Genomic DNA, 27,315 nt, shown 5'->3' on the forward strand with positions numbered 1-27,315 from the left:
CCCCAGGGGTGAGCCGGGCTTCTGACCCCGTGGCCAGTCAGACCGCCACCACTGCCAAGCTGCCTTCCTGCACTGGCCGGGCCGGCGGATGGGAGCCAGCCCCCCGGGGTACCCATGTACAAAACTCAGTCCGAAACAGGAACACCTGAGAGTCAGGAGTGCACGAGAGTCCCGTGCACAGAAGCGCGAGGCTCTGTGGCCTGGCCAGCTCCCCCGCACCCGTGTCCTTCCCCGCGGAGCCCTGCTGGGAGCCGCCCGCTGGGGGAAGCAGCCCGGCTCCCCTGGCGTCCTAGCTCGGCCAACACCACTGCCTCTCACACACGCACACGTGGTGGGAGCCGGATGGAGGCACTCACACATGCCACGCCACGCCACGCCACGCCACGCCACAGGACGCGGAGCGCACGAGGCCGCCACGCCACGGCTGACTCCCTGCAGTCCAGGTTCACAGTCTGACCAGCAGAGCGTGCGGGGGCGGACGTCGAAGCAAGCGCAGCTTATTAGAGGGCTGACGCCAAGCGGCCCTTTCTCCACAGAGGGCGTGGGTGTGTGGAACGAGAGGCGCGCTGTCCAACCCTGGCACACCCTGGGCAGCAGCAGCACCATCAACCCTGGGACGCCACCCCAGACCCCGGCTCGGTCAGCCGCCCCCGCAAGGCAAGCGCTTCGCAAGGTGACCGCGAAGACCCGTGCGCGGAGCGCCCCGCACTCTCCCGCAGCTCTGCACGGGGCTCCTGCAGCTGGGCCTCCGACACCACTCCGGCCACGCGCACGCTGCGCCCCCCAGGTCCTGGGTCCCGCTCGCGGAAGTCAGCTCGCTTCTTTTAAATAAAAGGCTGAAGAAATGCCACCTGCCAGCAGCAAGGACCGGAGGGCCGCGGTGCCCCTGCTCACGTGCCCGGGCGCTCACCTGGGCTCAGCTCCACGAGGTAGGGCAGCTTCTCGGGCGGGAGCGTCACGCCGTAGCCGGCCCCCTCGCCGCGCTCCTTCCCCTTCGAAGCCCGCCCGTCGGGGTGTTTCTTGCCCTTCCTGGGGACGTAGTCCGGAGGCCGCCTCTTCAGCTGGAAGACCAAGACCCCTGGAACAGGAACAGCGCGCGCGATCAGCAGCTGAGCCGCGGGAGAGCCAACGGGAGCTTCCATCCTTGACGCGCCGGCTTCCCCGGACTCCCGGTGTGGCCTGAGAACTCAGGCAGGCGATCTCCAAGGTCAGGTTACACGATCACCACCCAAGCACACGACGCGGGGAACGACGCAGCAGCGGAGAGAGTGGGCGTGTGCACTGGTGCGACCCACGGGCGCGGCGACTCGCACACGGCCGGCGCGCGGAGCAGGTGCGCACCAAGACTTATTTTCTGCGGGATGCGTTCTGATGGCGTTCAACTGAGCTAACTAACAAGTCAGAGCGAGGGCCTCCCCGGGGGCGCAGCGGTTGAGCACCGCGCTGTGGAGCTGCCCGCAGCCTCTGCAGTGCCGGTTTGCTCCCCGGCCACCGGAGGAGGGTCCCGCATGGCGCGCAGACCTCTCCTGCCGCCCGCTGCTCCCCTCAGCAGTGTCCTTGGGTCCTTCTGCCTGCTCTGCTCCCCGCTCTGGCTCTGGTGAATTCTCTCACCCTCCCGCGCTTCTGACTGTACCCAGTGCATGTATAAATAAATAAATAAATCTTAAAAAAAAAAAAAAAAAAGAAGTCAGAACCAGAGCAGCGGGTTCACTTCAGCCTGACCAGGAGAAGCGCTCACAGGCGCCCGCCCCATGCCGTGCGGAGGGCGGGGCCTCTCCCGGCGCAGGCGGGTGAGCAGGAGAACCGGGAAACTGTAACGAGTGAAACTTGATTCAGGGCTAGCAAGCAGGGCGCCGCCCCACAGCCCTGGGGTCGGGGGGCGTCCACCCCTCGCTGAGGCCACGGCGCCGCCCTGCCCAAGAGCACCGTGGCTGCTGCGCGGGGAGGTGGGACCCCGCTGACGGCTTCAGGTGGACCCTCCTGGGAGCCCCGGGGCCCAGGGAGGACGCACACTGCTGCACGGCAGGGAGCACCCCAAACACCGCGGGACGCCCCGGCCCACGTGCTCTGGGAAGGGACGACACAGGGCGTTGGGCGACTCACCTCTGTCGCTCGGCCACTCCCGGAAGATCTGCAGGGGACACTCATCGTCGTCCAGGACCGTCTCCTTCGCGCCCTTCTCGTCGGAGTGCTGGGCCCCGGGAGGCAGCGTGACCTGAAGGACAGAGAGGCGGCAGCTAGCCCTCCGCGGGCGCGGGCGGTGATGACCGACTGGAGCGTGCGGAAGCCGCGGCAGCGTCAGGCCCTCACACGCGGGAGCGCCTCGCCCAGGCCGGCCGGGGAGCCAGGAAGAGCCTCCCGGGGAGACGCCGGGTCAGATGCTGGCCACCTCCATCCACCCGCCTCTCCGGCCCTGAAGAGAACGAGTCTGAGTGCTGCCGGAGCACTTGCTGGGAAGGACACCGCGCCGGGGCCCTGGGGAGGGCCGCTGACCCCACAGCTGCGCCAGTCCGGAGGCAGCGGCAGCCAAACGGCCCCGCGAGGTTTGCTGTGGGCGGCAACAAGCAGCCGTCTTCCCGCTGCAGGAAACACGTTTTACGACTGGACTTTAATTGGGCGACTCAGAAATGCGACGGGCGAGTCAGTCAGTTGGGCTTTAAGCACCGTCCAGATGCTCTGAGGACCCCCAACGGCACCGGCTCTCATTCTGGACTGTCACGTGGCCACACCATCTTCTTAGTCGCCCAAAACAACCCCGACAGCAGGGGGCAGAGCCGGGAGAGGCCCGGTCCTGAGCACGGCCTCCCACCCGCCAGCGCCCCTCTAGGCCGAACGGCTGGTCCCCCCGGCTGCCAGTGGTCTGCAGCAGACACGTCACCGCCACGCGCTCCTGTGCCCAGGCCCCCGGCCCACAGGCAGCGGCTCCGGACACTCGGGGACCCGCCCCCCTCGTCACGCGCCAGCCCTGCCCTCCGCCACCCATCCCTCGATGCAGCTCCCTGGCCTGGCCTGACCGGGACAGCCGGCCGGCCCTCGGGCTCGGGCACCCCCGCCGCCAGCTCCAGCCCGGCTCCCCAGGCGCCTGCCCCAGCTCCCCTCGGGCCCGTTCCCTCCCCGGTCTCGCCCCCGCCCTGCACTCCGCGCACGTGAGGGCGGCTCTTCCTTCTGCACCCGACAGGCAGGAGGAAATGAGATACTTACTGAATGCCTGACTGAGTGATGACATGGCAGACGAGGGAAGGAAGCGAAAGAGCTTCGTGTTACGTGGCTGAAGGGACCGAGCCCAGAAAAGCTTCTAATTCAAGGCAAAAGATCAACACTCTCCGCACCCCGCGACGCGCAAGAGGAAACGCGCAAGGACGTGATAAACAGGAAACCAAAGTGAGGAGACCCTCAAGAAAGCCAACAGTGACCGCAAAAGGGACAAAAGCCCGGAGGCGGCCACGGTCAAGCTCTGACCGAGACCCTGGTCAAGAAGTTTCTCCCGCTTCCTGGCTTTTACCAGTAAAAGTAAAAGAAGTCACCGAAAGGAAAGAGTCGCCCAGTCGCCGCCACACAGCCGTGCCACGCCCCGCCCCGCTGTCCCTCACGCGCCAGCCTAGCGGTGGGGTGGCCCTGTCAGTGGCGCAGACGCATGTTCCCGCGTGCCAGGGAAGCCCACAGCAGTTACCCAGTGCCAGCCACGGCCCCGGCGGCCCACGGCCCCGACCGCACTTCCCAAGCACTCGGTGAGGCTGGCCCGGGGGCTCCCGGACAGAGCAGCGGCCCAGCGTTGCACGACAGCCGGGCCTCCTCTGCACAGCCCGCCCGGAGCGGGGTGCGCTGGAGTGTCCCGCCCCCCGAGCGTTTCTTCTGCAGAGAGAAGGCGTGGCCACCCGCACCCCTGCAAGCTCAGCCCCCGCGCGGCTGCCGCCAGGACCTGCCCCCGGCGTGCGGAGCCCAAGAGAAGGTGTTCTCCGTTTCCCTTCAAGTTCACGACGGCCACTTCCCGGCCCCTGCTGGCCGGCCGAGGGCTGGCGGCGCAGGGGAGACGGCCGAGCGCAGGCGCGCGCCACGCATCTGCACGTGTCCCACCTGAGAGCCTGGCCTCACACGGCACCGGGGCGCCTGCCCGGCTGCACCGGCTGCCACCTGCCTCAGCGCAGGGCCTCGGCAGGCTGCTGCGCGGCTGTTTCGTCCTGTGTTTTTCCAAAATCAGGACTTCTCGGTAGACGCGCGCATCGCCCGGAGGTGGCGGGGGAGCTCCCACGGCTTCCGGCGCCGAGGCAGCCGGGTGCAACCCCCGGGGAGGTGCCAGCGCACACCACTGCCCTCGCGCACGCACCGAGGACGCCCCCAAGAGACACGCAGGGTGGACTGGCCGTTCAGCTGTGGTAAGGACATTCACCGCTGCCCTGAAGGAGCCCCCGCCGGACCCTTCCCTGGGTGGGGCTGCCCGGACGACCCAGGATGAGCCCCCAGGCTCCCCGTCCCACAGTCCTCTTCCCACCCGGGATGCCGCCCTGCCCTCCGCTGGCTGCCCTCCCTTTCTGAGGAGGCGGCCTGGTCGGGTTCCGCCCCACCTCAGCGCTGGGGCCAGCCCGCAGGGGTGCCCCACCTCTGCATCGGGCGCTCCGGCCCGCACCCAGGTCCCGGCCGCACTGTGCGGCTGCAGGGACCGACCCCGCCTCCGCTCTGGGGACTTGAATCCTGTCTTTCGCAGTCACCATCCTCTCTTTGCTGCAGTTTTCTGCAAACCCCACACAAGAGGCCTTGTCGTGGGTCTTTTTCAGCAACTGGCCGTTCTCCGGTGGGTCTTCCGGCCGGCGCAGCTCCTTGGCATGGGGGTTGCGAGCGCTGTCTCCTCGCTGAAGGCCATCGCCACCTCCTGTCGCTTCTGCCCTCCTCCTTCACCGAGGGCCTGCTACTCCACACCCACGGCAGCGTCCCGTCTTCCCTCGCGCCCGTGCCGCACCAGCAGGTCCCCTCACGGCCCCCACCCAACCCCTCGCTGGGCTTCTGGGCTGCTGCCGGCTCTGGCCCTGGGTCCTTCACAAGGCTCTGCAGGCCCATCTCTCTCTGGCCGTGACTGCTGGCCCCGGCCTCCCTCCAGAGGGCCAGGAGGCCATCCACGTGGGTCAGGAGCACAGCGGGCTGGCCTCAGCAGCAGGCTCTTGGACCAGAGCTTGCAAAGGTCAGTTCACAGACCCTTCGTCCAGCCAGGAAGTGCTTTCTGGAGGACTCTGCGCCTCCAAGGCTGGTGCTCTGGGGTGCACCCGGCCAGGCCGCAGGACAGGGCACGGGCAGGGACAGGACACAGGCCTGCTGCCTCCCTACAGGAGTGCTGTGACCCAGGAGCCAGAGGGCCTCGCTCACCCTCAGGATCGCTGCTTCTGCCACCTCTCAGGACTGTTTTGTGCACCTGCAGGGGTTTTTAGTTCCCCTGCCGTCACTTTTATGGGAGAAAAACAGCTCTTTTCTCACCTACTTTCAACTGAAAATTGGGCCAGAGCCTGAACGGTACAGACCGAGCAGACAGCTTCTGGGCGGATGCAACTCAAGCTCCTCAGCAGACACAGGAGAGCCATAAAATCGAGGCAGCCTTGGACTGACCTGCATGTGGAGGAGCTCGATGCTCGCCGCCACGCCACCCAGGCCTCGGGCGCCAGCCAACAGGGGACGTGCATCGGCTCGCCAGCCCGGCGGGCGCTCGGAGGAGGGCACGCGCCGTCGCGCCGCAGCAGCTGTCACGAGACCCTGGCACACAGTCTGGGACGTACTCGGAAATGTAAACCACCCGGAACAACCAAAACAACTTTTTAAAACAAAAGCTGAAAGCAGGCCCACTGCACGTGCTGAGAACTGCCCCCGCCTGGAGGCCACACCGCGGGTGCTGGCCCGAGGCGCGGGACCTGGGGGCGGGCGGGCGGCGTTTCCCGGAAAGGGCCGCGGCGCTGCAGCGCCATGGAGGGGACAAGGCACGGGGGGTTGGTTTTGTGTCACACGAACGCTGCCCAGCCAGCGGGCACATGTGGGAAAATGAACAGGACCCTAATCTCATAGCGAGCCCAAAGAGGAGCTTCACACAGAGAGTGCAGGCCTAACTCCACATCCTGACACCGAATTTCTAGAAAAAGAAAAACATAGGAAGGCACTTGCCACCCTGGAGCGACAAACCCCCTCGCGGAGCACAGCAAGCACAGGCTGCTGAGACGAGCGGCGCGCAGGGGGCCACGTGGCTGCTCTGCAGGCCGGGCTGACCGCCACGCGCCTGCGCCCAGCCAGAGCCGCTGCCAAGCCAGTCAACGCCCCGGGGGCACGAGGCAGGCGCCCTGGAGCCCCCAAAGGCTGTGGTGGGCGTGAGGGCGGCACGTGGCCCCGGAACAGCCGTGCCGATGCGAGGCCCACCGTGTGCAGTGAGGCCGGCGCGCCCTGGGGCAGGCGGCACCGGAGGGAGGGGCTGCGCACACACCCACGCAGCCGTCCACCCGCAGGCCCGGCGCGGCCCAGACACAACCACCTCAGCCTGAGTGCCCGGAGCAGGACACCCGCGCAGCAGGGAGCCGGGAAGCAGCGCTCCTACGGGGAAGCTCCAGAAAAGGCAGCTGTCTCGAGAAGGCCGGGGCGCTCCGGGTGCGCGGAGCGGGTGGGCGAGGCTGGGGCAGGGGCAGGGGCTCCCGCCCGTTCGTTTCTCAGGTGCCCCGCGGCTCCAAGATGAGCCTTTGCCCCCGAAGGGCGACCGCCAGGCCCGGCCACAAGACGCCCTCTGGCCGCAAGCTGAGATGGCCTGAGTAGCTCCGAATCCCTGGTTCGGTAACTCCGCGGGAGAGCAGTAAAGACGCAGATTCGACTCACATCACCCCCGCACGAGTCGTCGGAGCGCGGTGACCCGCTCGCCATGACGCCCACGCGTGGCTTCCCGCCCGCCTCGCCTGCCTTCCCCGCCGCTCAGCTGGGGCCCAGGCGCCGCGCTGCCAGCCCGCCCGGCCCCGCCAGGCGCCCCCACTCACCCGGGCGACGCAGTAGTCCCTGGGGTCCTCCCTCTCCAGCCCATACTTCTCCAGCGCCTCGGCCACGGCGAAGTCCGCGGTGTCTGTGGTCGACAGCAGGATCGTCTTGTAGGGAATGTTGGGCTTTAAACTGTCGGCGTAAATTCTCAACGTTCCTCCTGCAAGAACATTTGCATCCTCTGAGCCCAGGTCACGTCGCTGGGAGGGCGGCTGGGCCCCGGGGCGGGCAGCACAGTGGGACGCGGGTGGCGCCCCCGGGGCCACCTCCTGGGACGGGGCGCGCAGCAGCAGCCCTGCCGGCCGGCGACACCATGCAGCCGTGGCCCGGGCGCCGGGGGACCCCTGCGATCCTCCAATCGTTGCCCGCCCCTCACAGCACTGACGCGCTGTCCCCCAATTTTCCCTCCCTGCTCCTTTTCCTTTCCCCTTCCGGCATGCGTGGGAGGTCACTTAGGCCCCAGACGACGGGGTGTGGAGGGGCCGCCCACAGGCCCACCCCGCTGCCCCCTGCCTCCCTCCCGGCAGCCGCACCTGAGTCGGGCCGCCCGTCGGAGCTCCGGAACTCCTGCATCCGCTTCTCCAGCTTCTGCTGCCGCCGCCGCTTCATCACCACCTCAGGGTTGGAGATGGTCCTGGTGAAGCTGGTCTCGGGCATGTCCTTGTAGACCTCGGCAGCCAGGTGAGAGTTCTCGCTGCAAGGGGCGGGGCCAGAGAGACACTTACGTGTGGAGTTAGAGACAGCGGCCTCGGGCCGTGGGGAGCCAGGGTGAGGCGTGACGGCGGCCCCCGCCGGCAGGGTCGCCCGCCCCTCCTGTCCTGGCCGCGCGGCGAGGGAGGCCGCTCAGCGCTGCCACACGGCTGGCCTGGGGAGAAACCTGCTGTGACTCCGAGAGCGCCTGCGGCTTGGCGCATAAACCACGCATCGGTCACGCCCGCGTCAGGAGGCGACGCCCGGGCGTGAGGGAAGGAGCTGCACACGCTCAGGTGCAGCAGGCGCGTCCCAGTCATCGGATCATGAAGCCACTCGGCCTCAGAAGTCAGTTGAAGGCGCTCACCTTCCTTACGTGTTACCTGCCACCCCACAAAGCGACACCCCGTAAAGCAGCAGCCACCCACAGCCTGGGAAGAAGCCGTGCCGGCCGGGAGCAGCAGAACGTGCATCCTGCCCCCGCGGAGGCCGAGCCCACCCAGACCGCCTTCTCTTCCCCCTGTGGTGGCAGCTTGCCTACTGAGACCACGGCTGAGAGCCCAGAGAAGCAGGGACACCTGCAAGCGGGCCTACCTGTCGTCGCCGGGCCGAGGCCCCTCGTCCTTGCTGGGCACCTGCCTCAGTGCCTCCTTGTCTCTCTTCTTCTTGTCCTTCCTCTCCTTCTTGGAGAGCGTCCTCCGGAAGTTCTGGATGACGCCTTCTTTCTCCTGCTTGTCGGGCCCGTTACTCTGAGCCTTCTATGAGAATGACGCCATCAGCAAGTTGGCCGCCGCCCCGGACGCCCTCGCTGTGGCCAGACCAGCTGACCCATGGACGCTACAGCTGGACACGGGGGGCTGGACAGGGAGAGGCGGGGGGGCCTGACCGGGCTGGATGCGTGTTCTCATCCACACTCAAGGGATGCCACCACCCAGAGCCGTGCACTCCACGGGGGTGGAGTTCACCCCGATTCAAGTCCAACAAGCAGGAAAACAGAGAAATAGCCCGTGAGAAAGAAAAGGGGGGGTCGGGATCTGAACTGGCGTAAGTGAAAACCCACAAGGTTTATGTCAAGTGACTCGAGTCAAAGGAACGCGTGCAGATGCGCCACGGCGCTCAGGCCACAGCACTCAGGCCACGGCCCCATGACGCGCGTGTCCTTGATCTTCAGAAGAGGCAGCCGGTGGCACGGCAGACACTCGACACCGAGCGACCAGCGTGTGCGCACAGACCACGGCTTCCTGGCCGTGTCTGCCTCCTCACCCGGGCCGCGCCCTGGCCTGCTGGCAGTGACCCACGGAGCACCACGTGCCCCTCCACAAGTGGCCAAGAGCCAACCCAACCGAAGGGCACCCCCTGGGATGCGCATGCGCTCCGTGGGCAGCACCCCTCCCCCACCCCACCCCACCCCACCCCCGGTCAGCGGCTTCTGGACTCCGCCTGAGCGCAGGGAGAGTGAGGAAGACGGCCCAGGGAGGCCACCCCCCCACTGTGGTGCGGAAACGGGGGCGTGACCGTGCAGAGCAGACGTGAGCGACCACCCTGCACGTGTGCCGGGCCACTGGGCCGGGCGGCAGACAAGGCGAGGATGCCTGAGCACGCGGCCCCAGGACACACGATGGCAAACACAAAGGTGAAGAGTGTCCTGAGGAAAACCTCGCCTGTGACGGTCTCGTATGGGCAGCTGGGCCGTTCTGCTGCCCGCCCATGCCAGCGGCTGCCCCGGGGCCCCATCTGGTCCACAGGCCTGGAGGGGCAGCAGCCGGGCCACCCACCTTGGCAGGAATGGCGTCATTCTCGTTCTTCAGAACGAATCTGCCCTCCCGGTCATCTTTATTCCAGTTCAGCTGCACGACTAAGGGCTTCTCATCTATCTCCAGTCTTCTTTCTTCTTCAAAACATGAAACGACAGAAGTTAAGTCTGATCATTTAACGCCGTCAGCGGACACACGCCACCCACGCTTCCCTCAGACGCGCAGGCCCCACCCACAGCACAGCTGGGCAGAAATGCAGCTGGACTCTAGAGAGGCCGTGCCCAGCCCCCCACAGTGCACAGCCACGGGGAACACGGGGTGGCCAGCCCGGGCGGCGGGGCCGAGGGACTGAGGCCACAAGCCCATGTCTGGACCCAATGATCTCACAGGCCGCTGGCATGAGGGGGAGGCGTGAATATGACACGGGGTTTCCCAGGCGCCGAGACTCCTTCTCGGGGTAACGTGCCAGGGACAGCACCGGCAACAGCAGGGCCTTCGAGTGTCCTGGAAGTGGCCACTGCCCCCTGCCTGTCCCTGCCCTTCTGACCCAGCCTCCGAGGGCACCGTCCTCGGCCCGGGCTGCCCTTCCCCTTCCCTGCGCTTGGACAAAGGCTAAGTTTAGCGCACGACTTCCGTCTCAGCAGCGAGTCTCCAGAAGGTGGGCCACACGCCTGGCTGTGCCCAGAGGGGCGCCCACAGCCAGGAGGGCAGCAGGGGGAGCAACCTGGGGTGACTTGGCAAAGTGAGTGGTTGTTAAGGGTGGGTTCGAAAGCTGCGTGAGCGGCACCGTTAGCCATCGGAACACAGGAGCAGCCACCTCCCAGCTACCAACTGAACATCATCACTGAACACACGAGAGATGAAAATCAAGAGGGAAAATTAGGGACTGGGCCAAGAAGTGTGGAATTCCCGCCACAAACCAAAACCACAAAGTCTCGGCCACGCGGAGCCCGTGGGGGTCAAGGCGCAGCGCATCCTGGGAGCCGCCAGAGCACAGTCAGCCCCGCCGCAAGCGGCACCGGGCCCGCTACGGAGGCGCTGGGGACACTGGCTCTGTGGGACTCTCATATCTGCAAAAAACGAGCCGCATACTTTGCCTCTCCCCAGCGGACTGCACACTGGAAACACTAAGCCGTGACGAGGCCGGCGCCGGTGGCCCCGAGTTGCATTTTGTCGGGCATTTTTACAATTTCGCAGTCTCTGCCATGCCCCTGCGTGTCAGTATCTGCTCAGACGGCTAGACCCCGTCCTCAGGTTCGGTGCCAGTCCGGCAGGGGCAGCTGGCAACCCCTCGCTATTTCTTATCACCTCGCCCAGCCGCTGACCACTGGACCCGGGGCCAGCCAGTAACGAGGGTCGCGGGGCCTCTCGGCGCCGAGCGGCACTCACGCTCGACTCTAGGCTCGTCCCCAGGAGTCCTTTGACGTCGCGAGGGAACCAGCAGCACCGGCAGCCCCGCGCCCCTCGCACGGCGCAGCCAGACGGCCAGGGCCACGGAGGCAGCACAGCCCAGAGGCGGCGGGCGCAGGCCAGCAGGGAGGGCTGCGCCTGCAGGGGGCGGTGCAGACGAGCCCGGAGCAGGCACCCAGGCCAGTGGCAAGGCCAGGACGGTCTCGGGGAAAGGGCTGGGGTTAGGAAAGAAAAGAGAAACCAGAGAATGGGGTGAAACTCCCGTTTTCCTCCCCGTATGGGGCTGTCTGCAGACGTGCCCTGGGAGCGCCGGCCCGCCCGAACCCGACTGCCCCGCGACATCCACCGCGGGGCACGGCCTTTGGCACAGGGCGCCCTCAGAGATGCTTAACACGTAAGGGCCGTGTCCCAACAAGGATGCGGCCTGCGAACAGGAGGCCTCCCTGGGACCACACGTGCGGGCAGGCGTGGGGCAGGGGCAGGCGTGGGGGCTGCAGGCGTGGGGCAGGGGCAGGTCCGCTGTCGGCTGATGGGGAGCCGCTTGCTCTGTCGTCAGAGCCATGACTATGTTCTCCCCTCACAAGTAATACTTTTTACTTAGAGACAAATCTAGTCAAAAATGTAAAGGTAAGGGCCTCCCTGGGGGTGCAAGGGAATGAGACGCAACCTATGAGGCTGTCCGCAGCCTCTGCAGCGCGAGCTCCATCCCCGGCCAGGGAGCTGCCCACAGGGCGCGGCAGACCCCTCCTGTCTCCCCGCTGCTCCCCTCAGGTGTGTGTTTCAGTCAAACCACCTGTTCTGCTCCCCACTCTGTCTCTGGGGAGTCCTCTCACCCCCACACCTCTGGCCTGTACCCCAGCTCTTGCACGCATAAATAAATAAATCTTTAAAAAAAAATTGTAAAGGCAAGACGTTCTTCTCAACGCCAGCGGAGTGCCTTTCCAGATCCAGCCCCGCCCTGAAACCCCACCACTCCAGAGCCTTCGCTTGGGAGTCACAGGAACAAGCGTGCGGACAGGACAGGGCTGGGGGCGTTTTCTTCCTCTATTCACAATGACTCTGAGGTGAAGGGAAGCTCAGCCTCAGAAAATACACCCAGCCTGAGCCGCCGCTACCGGCGCGTCCGCTGCTGCTGCTGCTGCTGCGGGCGACCACCCCGCGGGCCCACAGCTTCGTGAGTCCCGCACGCGGAGGACTCGCAGGGGCACTCGCAGGCATCCACGCCGGCCTGCACAGGGCGACCCTCCCTCTGCTCGACGAACACAACTCTTTCCTGACAGGTGACTCATTTCCAAGCACTCGAAAAGTTTTATAAGTTTCTAACCGAGCCAACTTAAATTGCCGTTCGCTGTGGACGTGCGGCTGCCCCCAGAGCATCACACGTGCGACGGGGAGGCCTAGCTGCCGGGAGCACGTCTGGAGATACCCGGCCGGTGACTGAGGACAGGCAGGATCCCGTGGGCGCCGTCCAGCCACAGGCAGCCTGCAGGGGCGGCTGACCCCACGCCAGGCCTGCACATCTTGGGAGAAGCACTGGGGGGTCAGTACCTGGTCCCAGCGCCCCGCCCAGGGCCGCCAGGGCCTCCCCACACCCACATGCCAGCCACGCCCGGGGAAGGCCCAGCGGGCAGCGCACTGACCTCCGCTGACGTGCACCTCGTAGAGAGAGTACTTGGGCGACGACAGCATCCGCATGTCCGGGCGGAACTTCTCCGCCAGCGTCTCGATCACATCCTGGGTGGTGGCGGTGCTGGAGACCCGGATGCACTTCGTCGCGAAGTTGCCGGCAGCTTTATCTTGGAAATAGAATCTCATCACTCCGTGGAACTCCAAATCCTGAAAGAACAAAACGATGCCTGTTTCCGAACACCCGCAGGCGGCAGCGTCCCAGCCGTCACGGCGGCAGACCAAAGGCCGCTCCGCCTTCTCGCCACCCTTCGTCGTCACCAACACCTCAGTGCCAACAGGGTGGGCCCCAAACTGGACGGCATCGGGGGCGGTGACAGCGGCGCCTTTGGCAGACACAGGTCCCCCGCCCCGCCCCACCACCGCCCTGGAACCTCCAGGCCCGCAAGCGCTGCCTTGAAGCCGCCCCCCAGACTAGGCCCTGCGAAGTGACCACACCACACTCCCTGCGGGAGCAGCTTCAGGCGGACCCAGAACTGGAGCCAGGTCTGAGGAGCCCCATGGCGCGCGTGCACCAGAGTCTGGCCGCCCACAGGGCCACGCACCGAGCCAGGGACGCCGCACAACGCCGGCCCAGCCCTGCCAGGGCGGGGGCCCAAGCCCACTGCCAAATCCTGACACGCTGAATTCCGCAGACAGAATCGATCCGAGCCCTCCCGCTGCGTCTATCACTCCCCCGTCGCTCCACCCCCCTTCAGCCTCTCCTGGGGCAGCACCCCTCCAGGGGCACCCCCGTGACAGTCTCCTGGCTTGAGCCACGGGTCACAAAAACACATGAAAAGCCCACGCCACGTGCCACGCCACGTGCCACGGTGAAGCAGCTAAGGAAACGGCGGCACGTGTGACTCCGCAGAAACCCGCACGCACGCGGCTGGGGAACAAAGCACACGGGCGGCACGGCCCAGACGCAGGGCCCGGGGAGACGCCGCCCCATCGGGGCCGCAGGTGAGAGAAAAGGATCGGGACCCGCTGTAAAGTGGCAGGAGGCCACCCCGACACAGCTCCCGGGGGCCGGCACCATCACAAAGCGCCTTCACGCAGCGACAGCGACGGCGGCGGACGCGTCTCCCGGGGCTCTCCAGGCAGAGCGGGCCACGGGGGAGCACGCCCTGGTGCCGTCACGGCCCCGACGGTTCACTGGACGAGGCAGAGGCTGGGCCATGCAGCCCAGGAGCCCTGGGAGGAGCCCGGCACGGCCCCTGGGCACCACCAAGGCGCTCTCCTTTTAAGGGGAAGGTTTTTTAAACAAAGAAACTAACGTGCAAGACCAGCGCGGACCTGGGAACATGAGCAGAAGCCCCGGCCATCTCCCCACACAGAAAGAAGCGCCTCCTCGTCCTCCCGCAGGGCAGACGCGGGCGGGCTGGGGAGGGAGGGCGCGGGCCAGGCTCCCGGAGGGGCCGCTCAGGACGGGCGGCTGGGCCGGCTCCTGACGCCAGAACACACGGAGCTCCAAGCTGGCCCGCTCACCCGAGAGGCGCCCCGCAGCCAATCCGGGCACCGGCAGCTGGACCGAGGGCTGCCACTGGGGCAGGGGCGGAAGCTGGGGGACAGGCACCCGCCCCGCGCACAGGAGGGCACCCCCGGCCTCAGAGGTCAGCAGCTCCGGCAAAGGAATCCGCTGCCTCCGTCACCTCGAGGAGGAACACTCCTTCCCGCCCGGCCCAGCGTTCCAGTCTGCACACGGGAACAAAAGGACAGTCAGAAAATGGGGCGCCCGGTGACCTTGCAACCTGGGATTCGGGGGAAGCCTAGATGAACCCTCGGCTGAGAGGCTAGAAGGTTCCGGGAGGGTGGGGCCGTGCATGCCACCTGCTCTGCCCCAGCCGGCCCCACCGGGCGTCTCCTCCACCTGTCAGGCCAGGGCCCAACCCCCACTGGAAATGAACTCAGTCATCCCAGCCCAGATGCCCCGGGGAGGCGAGGCCTCGTCCGGGAGGGACGTGCTTGCAGACGGGGCGGGCGGTCCGGGCGGTCCGGACACGCGCCCTGCAGACGCCACACCCCTGTGAGCCACTTCCCGAACACGGGGGAGGTTCCCAGCATTTCCCACGAGCTGAGTCGAACCAGCCCCTGCAAAGTTCGGCCGCGTCTCCCCGTGCCAAGGCTGTAACTCTCAGGCCGGCCTCCTGCCGCGGCCCCGGCGGAATGTGGGAGAGAGCAGGGCAGCCTCTGAGACGCACGGCTCTCCCTCCAGGCGGGCGTGACAGGGGAGCCTCTGGGCACGACGCCGCTGCCGCAGCGGCACACAGACCGCACACGCCGGGGACTGAGGCCGGCTGGTACTCCCGGGCATCCACACCCAAGAACGTGAACCCCGGCCGGACTCAAGTGCGCGTCCCGCAGTCAGGGCCCCCAGGGCAGGCCTCAGCCTCAGGGGGCGCGGCAAGGCCTGCCCTGCCCACCCCAGCCCCCAGCAGCGGCCCCGGCTGCCTGCGCCCTGCTCCAGCCCGCTGCACCCCTGCATCCCCAGCAGCCTCCTGATGTAGCCTTTCTGATGCGCCCCAGGAGATCAAGAGAGACTGGGACAAAGGAGGAAAGAACAAGTCAGAATAAAGTAACTCCGGGACAGACGGCAGAACAGGCCCTCCTCACGGCCTGCAGCGGGGCCCGCGCCTGCCCTTCCCGGGGGGCCCAGCCACAGCCCTGCGCACGCGGGGCCAGCCAGGCCCTCGCTGCCCACTCACAGCAGGCCCCTGGAAAGGGCCACACCAGTCAAGAGGGAGGGAAAGAGGGGGGCGGGAGCCCCTCGCCCCGGCGGGCCTGAATAGCACACTGGGGGCAGGCACGGCCACACACACGCCACGGAAGCCACGCCCCGGGGCCCACTGCTCGCTGCGGGGCTCACCTGTGACTTCCAGGTGAGCGACGGGCCAAGTTAACACCTTCACACAGACCCCCAAAGGGATCCTGCGGTCAGTTCTTTGGACAGTCAGTGGCGCCTGTCCCCGGCAGGGACTCAGACAGACGAATGTGAACAAAGCGTTGGGGCTCGTCAAATGAAAACCTCAGTCTCTGATCCAGGCCTCACAGACGCAGTCACGCTGCCAGGGCAGCTCACTAAAGGACACTTCTGAAGATGTGATCACCCCGAAAGGAAACAGCCACCACTGGGAACATCTCCCGCACACACGGGCCCGCAGAGCCCGCCTCCACCGCCACCAGCAAGCGCCACGCGGGCCCGGAAAGCGCTCGGCCGGGTAGTGCCACCGGGTGGGGCTTCTGCCACAGTGCGCCGAGGGGGTGCGCCGCGCAAAGGGCGGGAAACCCAGCCCGCGGGGGCAACGGTGACGTGGCACAAAGCTCGGCAGCCGCCCCGCAATGGCCTTGGCAGCAGGGAAGCAGCTACCTGGAGCCTGAGGCCATGCTCAGCGCCGGACGCAGCCTCTGCAGCTCCGGCAACACTGGGTGGACGGGCCAGGAGAGGCCACGCAACTGTACCAGATGCAACACGAAACAGGCTCTCGACACCGCCGAACCGTAAAAAGAAGCCATCCAGAGGGAAGGCCAAGCAACAGGTGCATGCGGGCCTCGGGCACCGGGTGGGCGGGCCTGGCCTGTGGGGGCGGGCGCAGAGCCATCTGGACCAACGCCCACCTGTGTGAAAAGACCACGAAGCTCTGGGGTTACAGCAGGAAAAAGCCACCGAACCAGAAGCAAATGCACGGAGGGACTGGTGGAGGGCTGCATTCCGAAGGCTGGTGCGCTCTGTGCCGCAGGCGGCGCCCGGGGAAGCCACAGACGGAGCGGACTGCGAGCCTGCGGCACACGAGGGCACCAGCAGGCAGGGCGCCCACGGCTACACTGGGAACCCCGCTGGCTCGGGGGGACAGTGCACACCAGGCGGGAGGGTGTGCCAGGTGCCAGGAGCTCCCGACCACCAAGGAGACCGCAGGTCAAAGCGCCCTGCGCCCAGGGCCCAGCGGACACACCCTTGGAGCAGACGCAGACACAGACATGGGGGTCCTGAATTCACGTGTGTCCAGCAGGCGAGTCCAAGCTGCCCGCCCGGGTCAGGACGCTGTGAGCCACGGCGACAGCCCGGGCCACGTCTGTGGCCGTGACCACAGTGAGCTTTCCGGGCCTCAGGCAGACGTGGCAAACAGGTAACGACAAGTCTTCATGCACTCGGCACTAAATGGTAGAAGGGACTGGCCACAGCAGTCAACGGACCCAGGTAACCGTCCTCACGGTCCCATCACAGGCAGGCGCCCCCCCACGCCCATGCCCCCAGGGCCGCCCCACCCTGGGCAGCAGGCCCACGCAGACAGAGCCGGGGCCAAGCCCTCTCAAGCACAGAGGCCGGCGACCAGCTCCGTGCAGATGCTGTTCACGTGGAATCCCGAGCTTCAGCGACAGAGAACAGCAACCTGTGATAACTGTTTTGCGAAGAAATAAAAACTAATTTAGCTGCCAAATTACTTCCAGCTAAGTCATCACCAGCTTCCCGCTTCCCCCATTACATGGCAGGGGGAGGGGCACCCCAGAACCCCAAACCTGCTCACTCTAAATAGTTGTGCCGCCGGCCGCGCCAGCACGGATCACACCCCAGCGCGTCAGCCCTTCGCGGGAAGGGGCGTCAGTGCAGCTGGCGCGCGGCAGAGGCGGGACAGCGTCAAGTTTCCAAATCAAACTCGCGGAGCCGCCCGTCCCCTCGCGGCCAGCGCCCGGACAGGCAGGGCTGCCCACGCAGGGCCTGAGGCCCGAGCCTGTCACGGCCTAAGGCGCCCGTGGGGGGAACCCACAGGGAAGGGGCAGAAGGGCCCAGCATGTCTGGGACAGGAGGCGCAAAATCCAAGTCACCATAAAGGCTCCGCGTTCCCTCCCCCGGGGCTCCCCCGTCTGCTCCCACCCGCCAGCACCGGGCGCCAGCGCAGCTTCTGCCCGAGTCTCTGCTCCGGTCCTCCCCGGCTCCTCCCGCCCCGTCCCGCCGCCTCCTCCCCGTCTCCAGCTTCTCTGGGGGGGGTAGGGACCTGGTGCCCCCCCTCTGCCTTGAGACCACCCTGCTACACCCCTAACTCCAGGCTACAGGGAAAGAATGAAGAACTCCACAGTCTGTTCTCGTGGAGCTCGTAACACAGCAGGAGACACTGGATGGTGACAGCGAGGGCCGGGGCGCCTGGACACAGCTGAACGGCGCCAGGACCCCCAGACGAGGCCAGCAGCCAAGAGGAGAGCGCGCAAGGCGACTCGGGCTGGGGGGCTCTAGGAGCGGGACCCTGACATCGGGACAGAATGGCCTGAGAGCAAAGAGCACAAGCCGCAGCGCACGCCCAGCGCCTGGAAGGCTGGGGCAGAGGTGGGGCTGGGGCCGTGCTCCCGCCACCATGCTCCTGCGCGGTCCCCGCCTCCCGCTCTCCCCCAGCTGCTTCCCGCCGAGGCTTCCGGACGCCGCGGCCAGCGCCTGAAAGGAGCCTGCTTGCTCCCTCCCCTGCAGGCCAGGGCCCGGGAGTCCATGCCGGCCGCAGGGGCCACAACATGTGCAGCGCTGACGAGCGGCCCCGCCTGGCCCAGCGCGAGCCGCCACGGCAACCCTGCGCTGCTTCACCGCCCGCACCCCACAGGGCAAGGCCCTAAAACACGCCAGGCACGCAGGGGGTGGCTCCCCAGACAGACTCCCAGAGCGTCACTGCAGGCAGCGCGTGTGGCAGTCAAGCCGCGGCAGCAAGCACAGGCGTCTGGGCGCCACCAGGAGGCGCGACAGGAAACGCTGCAGCTGGGTGACGGCGGCAGGCCCCGCGCGCAGAGCTGGCACCGGCAGGGACACGGGCCGCAGCAGCCGCCCGCCGACAGCGGCGTGTGTAGACCTCGGCCCGGCTCTGTGCGGAGCCTAGGCCAGGCCACGCACGGGCCCGCGGCCCTGCAGAGACGCCTCCCGCTCCCCAGTCTCTCCGGGGAGTCGGCTCACAGCCAGCGGGGCGCTGCGGCTCTGGGAGGCGTCCTCAGCCTGCACTGCCCCAGCCCTCTGGCCAGGTGCAGACGCGAGGCGGGAGAGGCCGCCCAGAGACCCCAGACCCGCGGTCCAGAGGCTGCTGGAACCCAAGCCGCCCGGGAGAGGCGCTGGTTAATGTGTAAGCGGGACGCGGACGCAGAGGCCTGTGCGCTGCGGCCACTGTGCACAGGAAGGGCCGGGCCCACAGAGCAAAGTCCAGGAGGCGGCCCTGCGGGGCAGAGGAGGGCAGGGGAAGGGGCGGAAGGGCGTGGCGGGCGGCACCGCAGGGCAGTGGCTACCGGCAGGAGGCCTGGAAGGCGTGGGCTGCCCCTCCCCTCGAGAGGACTGGGCAGGGCAAACAGCAGTGGAGGGCGCCCTGCGGCCACAGGCACAACCCCCATCCCGAAGACAGGAGCGGCCCGGGCTCTGCAGGGCCCGCGCTCGAGCCGGCGCGCGCCAGGGACATGGGCTTCGTCTCTCCTGCCCGGGGCCCCTGAACTTTACACTCTGGGCGACTCCACTTGTCGTTACCTTCCTGTAAACGTCCAAACGCGGTTTTTACTCCACTGTCTTGAATTTTCAAATTCCACAACACACTGGCTGTGGGAAGGTTCTAGGGACTCCCCGTGTGGATCACGGCCCCTCGCCTCATGGTCTGCGGACTCTGGAGCAAGCCCTTCCGTCTCCCCCGCCTCAGTTTCCTCATCCAGAAATGAGGCTGACGGACGCGCGTCGCCAGCACAGCTGCTGAGACCCGAGAGGTGCGCGGAAAGCCCTGCCCGCCACGCTGGGAAGCGCCCCGAGGCGCGGTCCAAGGCGCCGGGGGCCTCTGGGGCCCCGGGGCTGCGGGAGAGCGTGACCCGCACCCCCACAGCACGGTGACGACCGGGGCAATGAGACGCGCGCCCAGGAGCGTCAGCTGGGACAGGCGAGAAGAGCCTGGAAGGCAGGGAAAGGTTAACTCGGGGAGTCCGGCCCCTTGCACTTCTCCTGCTTCCCGAACACCCCACGGCAAGCACGTTTCCGAAACAGAGCCCGACGCTGCCCTGTGGCCTCGCCACGCCGCGCGGGAAGCCGCTCCGCTCTCGTGCCCAGCTGCCCCTTCACGGACGCACGCCGAAAACACCCCCAAAACCCCACGCTCTCGCCAGTGCTTCTCACTGCCTTTCCGGATTTCACGTTCTTAACCCGAGCGTCTTCAACATTCTCAAGGCAGCAGGTTCACAAGAGAAACTAAAAAATAAATTCTAAAAGCCAAAATCAGCACATTTGGCATAAAAACAGTCACCGTGCCACGAGCGCCACGGGCCGCCTGTGCCAAGCCTGAATTGAAAACACGTGTCCCAGGCGGGCGTGAGGAGGGGGCACTGTCCATGGTACCGGCAGGCCCGGCCGCGCTCCGCCTCCGGACTCGGACTCGGTACTTGGCCGCCCTGACTCCCGCCCGCGCTGTGGCAGCCTCTGCTGGACTCCGTGCTTGCGGCGCCGTGGCCCGTGCTCCCGGACCCCCGCCGCGACGGCCCTTGGAAGGAGGTGCCCGTGCCCGTCGCGGGTGGCCCGGCGACCTCTCTGCCGGGAAGCGGCCTCCCCGAGCAGGCAAGGCGGCCTGCGTGTCCTATCTCCCGCGCCCCTCAGCACTGCCCGCGGCTGCAGAGCGGTCAGGGCTCGTGCTACTTTGCAGTCAGAATCGCCCAGGTGCACACGCGGAATTCAGAGCTCCCCGTGTTCACGTTCCTCCTCCTGGGCTCTGAACCTAAACAGAAGCGAGGAGCGCGCACAGCAGAGCAGCAGGAAAAGGACACCCGCAGGGCGACGCTGGCACCACCTGGGGCTTGATGTGGGGAAGAAACGGCGAGAGGCCAAGTGGGCCCGTCCCTCCGCGCGGGACGCTGACCCACGAACAGGAGGCCCAGGCCCCGGGGAACGAGGGGCCACCGCCCAGCGTGCTCTGCCAAGCGAGTGAGTCCTCACCGACAGGACTTGACCTGGCACCCGGTCACTAAGGGCCACTTGTGAACGCAGAGGGCGGCAGCCACGTGCTGCACGTGGGGATCACCCCATGCGGCATCTGCCCTCTGTCCCGACGCAGCCCGCGCTCACGGTGGAAACGGAGCGTCTGAGGGAGACCCTGACGGCCTCGCGGAAAGGCCGGGTCACACGAGCAGGCCAGCAGGGCACAGACCCTCTGCCCGGGGCAGCCGGCCTCGCCGCAGCTACTCGTGCGCGGAACACAGGCCCCGACACTCCAGAACTAGCCCGATGAGCCCCACGGTGACGCGCCTGAGCCCCGTCCGGCCCCTCGCCCTGCATGTCGCGATGTCCGCGGCCGCACCCAGCCCCAAGCCCGAGAAGAGCCCTGCGCACCTGCAGGGGCCCGAACACGCCAGGTGCTGTGGGATCTGTTTTCACCCCAGGGAACACCACGCCGGACACAGGGCCTGGGGCAGCAGGCGGGCCCGATCTCAGATCAGGGGCTGCGATCTCAGAGTGACACGCGCCTGCCTGCAGGTGCTGCCAGCGGGAAAGACGCTGGCCCTGCAGGCACCTGCGCGTGACGCTTCCAGCCTCACGCCTTCCCAGCGGCGGTGCAATGAATAAACGAGATGTTTTAGGGTTTCTAAACGAAATTCAAAAGGTCCACGTTTCCTCGGTGAGCCGGAACCTTCCAGCAGGTGCTGGCAGGGACACCCGCCAGGAGCCCCACTCCGTGCAAGCCGGGCCGGGGCGGGGGGGTCGCTTCAGAAGGCGCCGAGACACAAGCCGGAGGCTGGGACCTGGGGCCCCATCGAGCAGCTGAGGGCGCGCGTCTCGCTTTTACCACCGGTGTCTCCTGGGAGCAGCCACCCAGCACCCCAAAGTCTGGCCACTGATACGAAGGGGGACCCGAGCTTTCAGGGTGTCCGACACGCGCTGCTCTGGGGTCTGCAGCAAGAGCTTGTTTGCCCAGGGGCCGCCCCAAAGACCTGGGCATGGGGAGGGGCGCGGGCAGCGGGACACGGCGGGCTCACGGCCTCGGGGCGCCCCACCACACCCGCGCTGCTGCTCCGGTTCACGTTCTCCGCGAAACGTGTGTAACCAGCCCCGAGGCCAGAAGAGGAGCTGCGGGTCGCAGCTCAGGGCCAGAGGCTGGCGACAGCGGCGCAGGGGGTTTTATCAGACAGAAATGCTGCTCGCCCTCCCGTGAAGGTCAGCAGATGAGGACGCCAGGGAAACACCACCCCCGGCGGGAAGCGTCCACTCCGGGAGGCACGCGGGGAGCACGAGTCCAGCCCCCAACAGAACTCCAGCCACGGGAAGCCAGAGGCGCGGGCGAGAAGCACCGCAGCCCGGGCGCTCTTCCCGGCACGACCCTCGACCAGGGCGAGGGGCCTGTCCTCCTGGGTGTCCGCCCGGCCACCAGGAGAAACAGGCCGAGGCCGGGGGGCAGGTCTGCCGGCCTGCGGCTGCCGCCACACAGAGAACCTCCCCGGGCAGGGACGGCCAGCGGGGCCCGGCTCCCGCTCTCCTGCATCGACACCGAGGGCTCGCCACGGCCACCCTGACCGCCCTGAGCGCCCCGGTCTCCTCCGAGGAAGAGAGGACCATGCAGCGCAGCACCGGGAGCCCGCCGGCGTCCCGTCAGCCCCGCTGCCTCTGGCGCTTCGCTGCCCCGAGCAAGAAGACGGAAGTGCCGGCTCTGCTTGGGTCAGGACGCCACCCGTCTCAGCCGCTCCAAGTCCTTCCGCCCAGGACGCGCCCTGCGAGGCTGCAAGGCCGGCTCCTCAGACGGGCCGGGCGGGGAAGCAGCCTGCCTGGAGCGCCCGGCGCAGGGACGGGCCTGCCTCCGCCCCCCAGAGCCCAGCGCGCTCACCAGCACAACGAGATCGGGGTCCCGGTCAGCCACACGTGCCGCGCCAGCGAGTGCGGGTTGCGCTGCTATTGCTGCAGGACAACCCCGCAAGGTGACCTGAGACGGCCCCTGGCCCAGCCTGCCGGGGCAGCCCATCTGGACCAGACTGGAGGGAAAACCGCTGAGGGGGGCCCCCCGACCGCTCGGCCACCTCCGCCGTCCCCCTGGGGACCCGCCTGCAGGCTTCCAGGCCCCGCTGGGCTGCGGGTGAGCGGCTGACAGTTGGGCCGCGGCCAGCGCAGGTCAGGAGCCCGTGGGACCTGGCGGCAGGCGCAGGTCGAGCCGGCTCTCATCCCTGCCCCGGGCATCACGGCGAACGAGCAGCCCCGACGCCAGCCGCCGGGGGCCGTGAAGACGGCGCGCCCTCAGCCGAGACACAGGGGCCGCCCCAGCCCCGACACAGCGTCCACCGAGAGACCAGCCTGAGCTCACGCAGCCGCCCGGCGTTCACCCGAGAGCAGGCCCCGTCAAGTAACTGCTCTGCTGTCCACTGGCGCCTCCTGATGCCACGCCACAGCTGGGGCGGGCGTTGCCCACGGGGCACTCCCTGCGCGGCCAGGGAAGGCGGCTCCCGCAAGGCCAGCGCTGGCCGGTCCCTGAAGGCGCACCCTCCCTCCCTGGGTCTTCCACCAGCTTGGTGCAACGGCCTGACCTCCCGTGCCTCGGGTTTTCAGCAACAGGAAAGACCCGCCTCCACCGCAGCCCACAATTAGCCACGATCTAGATGTGACGCTTCTAGAAAAGCCCATCGTCGCAACATTTACCTCCCGGTAAGCCTGTAAATGGCACCAAGTGAAGTGACTTCCCACCGCAGGCGCGCAGACCCCGGCAGCGGGGGAGGCTCAGCCGCAGACGAACCCGGCCGCCCGCCCGCCGGGGACACCAGCACGCCAGGCCGAGGGCGGCCCCCAAGGCGTGCGGCTCGGCCCCGCCGCGAGCATCCCGCCGCCGTGGCCGGTGACCCCAGCGCTGAACATAGCGGAAGCCCCCCGGAAAAGAAAGGGCGCGTGGGCGTCCACACACACATCCCGCCACGTCCTTCCCAGGAGTTGAAGAAAAGGCGACGCGCTCGAGGGCAGCAGCCGAGCACGGGCGCCCGCACGCAGGGCAGAGGGGCGCGGGCAGCGCTCACGGAACGGCCCGTCCGCGCCTCCACGCCGCGGGGAGGGAGACCAGCCCGCGGGAAAGGCACAGGGCGCGACCAGCAAGGGCACCCCCCGCGACGGCGGAGCCCCAGGAGCGGGCCTGTCATTAGCAGCGGGGACGGACAGGGCGGCGAGGTCCTCAGGGCTTTGATCGCGGCCTGTAATTTCCACCAGCAAGAGCCGCTCACGGCATCCGGCGCCCAGACAGCAGCCCCCACCCGGGCGCGGCCTCCAGCGTCCTCGAGCGAGGCCCCAGGGCGCGGGGTGAGGGTGCAGGCGCGCCCTGGGGTGCACACGGGGAGCTGCTGAGGTGCGCCCGGCGCCGCCTGACTTTACAACAGGCCTGACCTTCCTGACCTCGACGCGGGGTGCCCGGAGGCCAGGCTGGCTGTCGTCTCCCCAACGGGCCCGCACTATGGGGCATCGATGTCTGGGGTTCCCCCACAACTGTGCCCCAAAGCGCCCCCACCCCTGTGCAGAGATGCCCCGCGTCAGGCTGGACATTTCATTCCTGAACCCAAGCTCTGCGGGCATCGGGGATGGTCACCACGCACGGCCAGGCCAGGGTGCTGTGGCCTGGAGGGAAGCAGGAGGCCTGACTGGCCGCGCAGTGGAGCCCAGCGGCACACAGGAGGCCTCATGTGGGGCCCAAAACACCTGAAGCCTCTGCCCAGCCTGCCGGCCAGCTCCAGCCCACTGGGGGACAGGGCGGGCGCCCGGGACAGCCCACCGAGCGCAAAGGCGCCCTGGAAAGGAAAGGGCGAGTGCAGGCTGCCGAACGCGCGAACAACACGGGACACGGTCTCCTCCACGACCCCGACAGCCGCTTCTCCGAGCAGCCCTCGGTGGGAGTGGACGCCGCCCGCACTCCCACGGTTTCCAGAGAGGCCCGGCAGCGAGGCTCGGCCTGTGGTGACCGCCGGCGTGGGGCGTCCTGAGCGGACCCTGGGCTCCAGGGGCGCTTGGGGAGGTGAAATCCCCGCGACGCCACGGCCCTCATCCTAAGCCCGGCGCGCTTGACCCAGAGTGAACCCCGATGGCCGCGCTGGGGGCCTCTTCCCAGCCAGACGCCGGGTCCCTGGAGAAACGAGGACAGCCGGCCGCGGGGGCCACAGACCGCCCGGCCCGACGGCAGCCACGCGGGGCGCGGGCAGAGGGGCAGGCCGGGCGGGGCGGCGTCAGCGCCTGGCTGGGCACAGGGACCCTTCCTGCCCTTCCTCCGGGGCGCGGCCGGGTCAGCGAGCACAGGCCGGTCACCGCGCTGGCTCTGCCGCGGACACGGCGCTGCCGGACACGGGGCTGCCGGACACGGGGCTGCCGGACACGGCGCTGCCTGGACACGGCGCTGCTGGACACGGCGCTGCCGGACACGGGGCTGCCGGACACGGGGCTGCCGGACACGGGGCTGCCTGGACACGGCGCTGCTGGACACGGCGCTGCCGGACACGGCGCTGCCTGGACACGGCGCTGCCTGGACACGGCGCTGCCGGACACGCGCGGCCCCCCACGGCCGGGCCGGGCCGAGCCGCCACTTCCGCAGCGCCGGGCGCGCCCGCCAGGAGGCCGCGGAGGCCGCAGGTGGACCCGCGGGACGGAGGCCCCGGAGGCCCCGGGCGCCCCTCCCCCGCCCCCGCCCCCTCCCGCCCCCTCCCGCCCGGCCGCCGCCGCGCCCCGCGCCCCCCGACCCCGCGCCCCCCCCCCCCCGACCCCGCGCCCCGACCCCGCGCCCCGACCCCGCGCGCCCGCCCCCGCCCCCCCCAGGCCGCGCGCCCGGCCCGGCGCCACCAGCCGCGGAGGGAGCCGCCCGGGACCCCGCGCCCCCCGCGCCCCCCGCGCCCCCCGCGTCACGTGCTCCCGCGACAAAGGTCCGCGCCCCCGCCCGGCCCGCCCGGCCCCCCCGCCCCGCCCGGCCCGGCCCCCGCCCCGCGCCCCCCACCCCGCCCGCCCCCCGCGCCCCGCGCCCCCCGCCCGCCCCCCGCCCCCCGCGCCCCGCGCCCCCCGCCCGCGCCCCGCGCCCCCCCGCAGGTGCGCACCGCCGTGGGCTGGCTGATCTCGAACAGGTCCAGCCGGTTGGCGTTCCAGTGCCGGATGATGTCGCCCAGCTTCCGCCGCTCCTCGTCGCGGCCGCCCGCCGACATCCTCGCGCCCCCGCCGCGGGCCCCCCGCCGCCGCCCGCCCGCCGCCCGCCGCCCGCCGGTGCCCGCCGGTGCCCGCCGCGCCGCGCCTCGGCCGGCCCGCCCCGCGTGCGCGCGCCCGCGCCGCCGTGCGCGCCCCCGCCCGCCGCCGCCGCCGCCGTGCGCGCGCCCCGCCCGCGGCCGCCGTGCGCGCCCCTCCCGCAGCCGCCGCGCGGGGCCGGGCCGGCGCGGGGCGGGGGCGCGCGCGGGCGGGGCGCGCGGGGCCGGGCCGGGGGTCGGGTCCGCGCGGTCCGGGCTCGCCGGGCCGGGGGCGGGCGGCCGGGTCGGTACGCGCGCCGGCTCCGGGCCGGTGACCCCGGGTCGACGCGGGGCCGGGCCCGAGGGCGGGGCGAGGCCCGGCGCGAACCGGTTGTGCCGGTTTCTGGCGCGGCCGGCCGAGGTGGGGGGGGCGGGGGTGCGCTCAGGTGGCGCCGGGGCGGCCCGCCCGGCAGAGCCCCCCGCGCCCCGGACCCGGAGGGGCGCCCCCACGGCAGAGCCCCCCGCGCCCGGGACCCGGACGGGGGACCCCGCCCGGCAGAGCCCCCCGCGCCCGGGACCCGGACGGGGGACCCCGCCCGGCAGAGCCCCCCGCGCCCGGGACCCGGAGGGGGGACCCCACGGCAGAGCCCCCCGCGCCCGGGACCCGGAGGGGCGGCCCGCCCGGCAGAGCCCCCCGCGCCCGGGACCCGGAGGGGCGCCCCCACGGCAGAGCCCCCCGCGCCCGGGACCCGGAGGGGGTCCCCGCCCGGCAGAGCCCCCCGCGCCCGGGACCCGGAGGGGGGTCCCCGCCCGGCAGAGCCCCCCGCGCCCGGGACCCGGAGGGGGGTCCCCGCCCGGCAGAGCCCCCCGCGCCCGGGACCCGGAGGGGGGTCCCCGCCCGGCAGAGCCCCCCGCGCCCGGGACCCGGAGGGGGGTCCCCGCCCGGCAGAGCCCCCCGCGCCCGGGACCCGGAGGGGCGCCGGCCGCTGGCCGCCCCGCGCGCGGCTCGAGGGCGTCGAGTTCCTGCGCCCGGGCGCGCCCTTGTCGGGGCGTCCCTGCGCCCCGCGGCCCCGACGCCGCGCCGCGCGCTGTGCGCCCCGGGGGGGCCCGGCCCCGCGCGCCCCGCCCGCCTCAGCGCCCGGGACGCCCCTGCGAAGTTTGGGGTCTCGGGAGGCTCCCGGCGTCCCCCCCCCACCTCCCGGGACCGCGGCGGGCAAATCCGCCCGCAGGCCGGTCCCCGCGCAGCCCCGCACCCCACTCCTTGGGGGCGCAGAGGAGGGGGCTCCGCCGGCCCCCCACAGCACCCCCCCCCCCGCGCGCGCCCCGCCGCGGACAGGCCGGCCCCGCCGCCCTGGGGAGCCGCCCCCCGCCGGCCGACCCTGCGCGCCCCCCCCCGCGCCCCCTCCCCTGGCGGAGCGGCGGGCCGCCTTCTCACTGACGGAGGCTTAGCGGCAGCCCGACGCCCCCACAATCCTGGGGTCCTCCCGCGTCAGACGGGGCCAAGCAGGGTGTGCGGGCGAGCGCCCCCGAGCCGCGCCCCCGAGCCGCGCGTGGGCCCCACCGCGTTCCGGGGCGTGAGTGGACGCGCAGCCGCTGCGCTCCGCTCCTGCGCTCGCTGTATTTGAAAAATAATCTGTTACCCCAGAAATGCTGGATAAGATAGACCCGG

General features: G+C 69.5%; 1 protein-coding gene across 3 annotated transcripts in view; it reads right to left on the reverse strand.

The window, feature by feature from the left end:
* Positions 1 to 25,631, reverse strand: part of AFDN (afadin, adherens junction formation factor) — a gene marked incomplete at its 5' end in the record, with an annotated part of 67,601 nt that extends 41,970 nt beyond the window's left edge. For 2 of the 3 annotated variants that reach the window (XM_084228518.1, XM_084228516.1), the window contains 8 exons: positions 911 to 1,078; positions 2,104 to 2,215; positions 6,990 to 7,147; positions 7,521 to 7,681; positions 8,272 to 8,435; positions 9,453 to 9,561; positions 12,478 to 12,677; positions 25,527 to 25,631. In XM_084228518.1, coding sequence (XP_084084644.1) covers positions 911 to 1,078; positions 2,104 to 2,215; positions 6,990 to 7,147; positions 7,521 to 7,681; positions 8,272 to 8,435; positions 9,453 to 9,561; positions 12,478 to 12,677; positions 25,527 to 25,631 — 1,177 coding nt within the window. Of the gene's footprint in view, positions 1 to 910; positions 1,079 to 2,103; positions 2,216 to 6,989; positions 7,148 to 7,520; positions 7,682 to 8,271; positions 8,436 to 9,452; positions 9,569 to 12,477; positions 12,678 to 25,526 lie in introns of all 3 variants that reach the window. The other variant, XM_084228517.1, reaches the window with a different exon arrangement.
* Between the last annotated feature and the right edge of the window lie 1,684 nt (positions 25,632 to 27,315).

This window comes from Talpa europaea (genome assembly GCF_964194135.1).
Source record: "Talpa europaea genome assembly, chromosome: 2".
In the NCBI taxonomy this organism is placed as follows: Eukaryota; Metazoa; Chordata; class Mammalia; order Eulipotyphla; family Talpidae; genus Talpa; species Talpa europaea.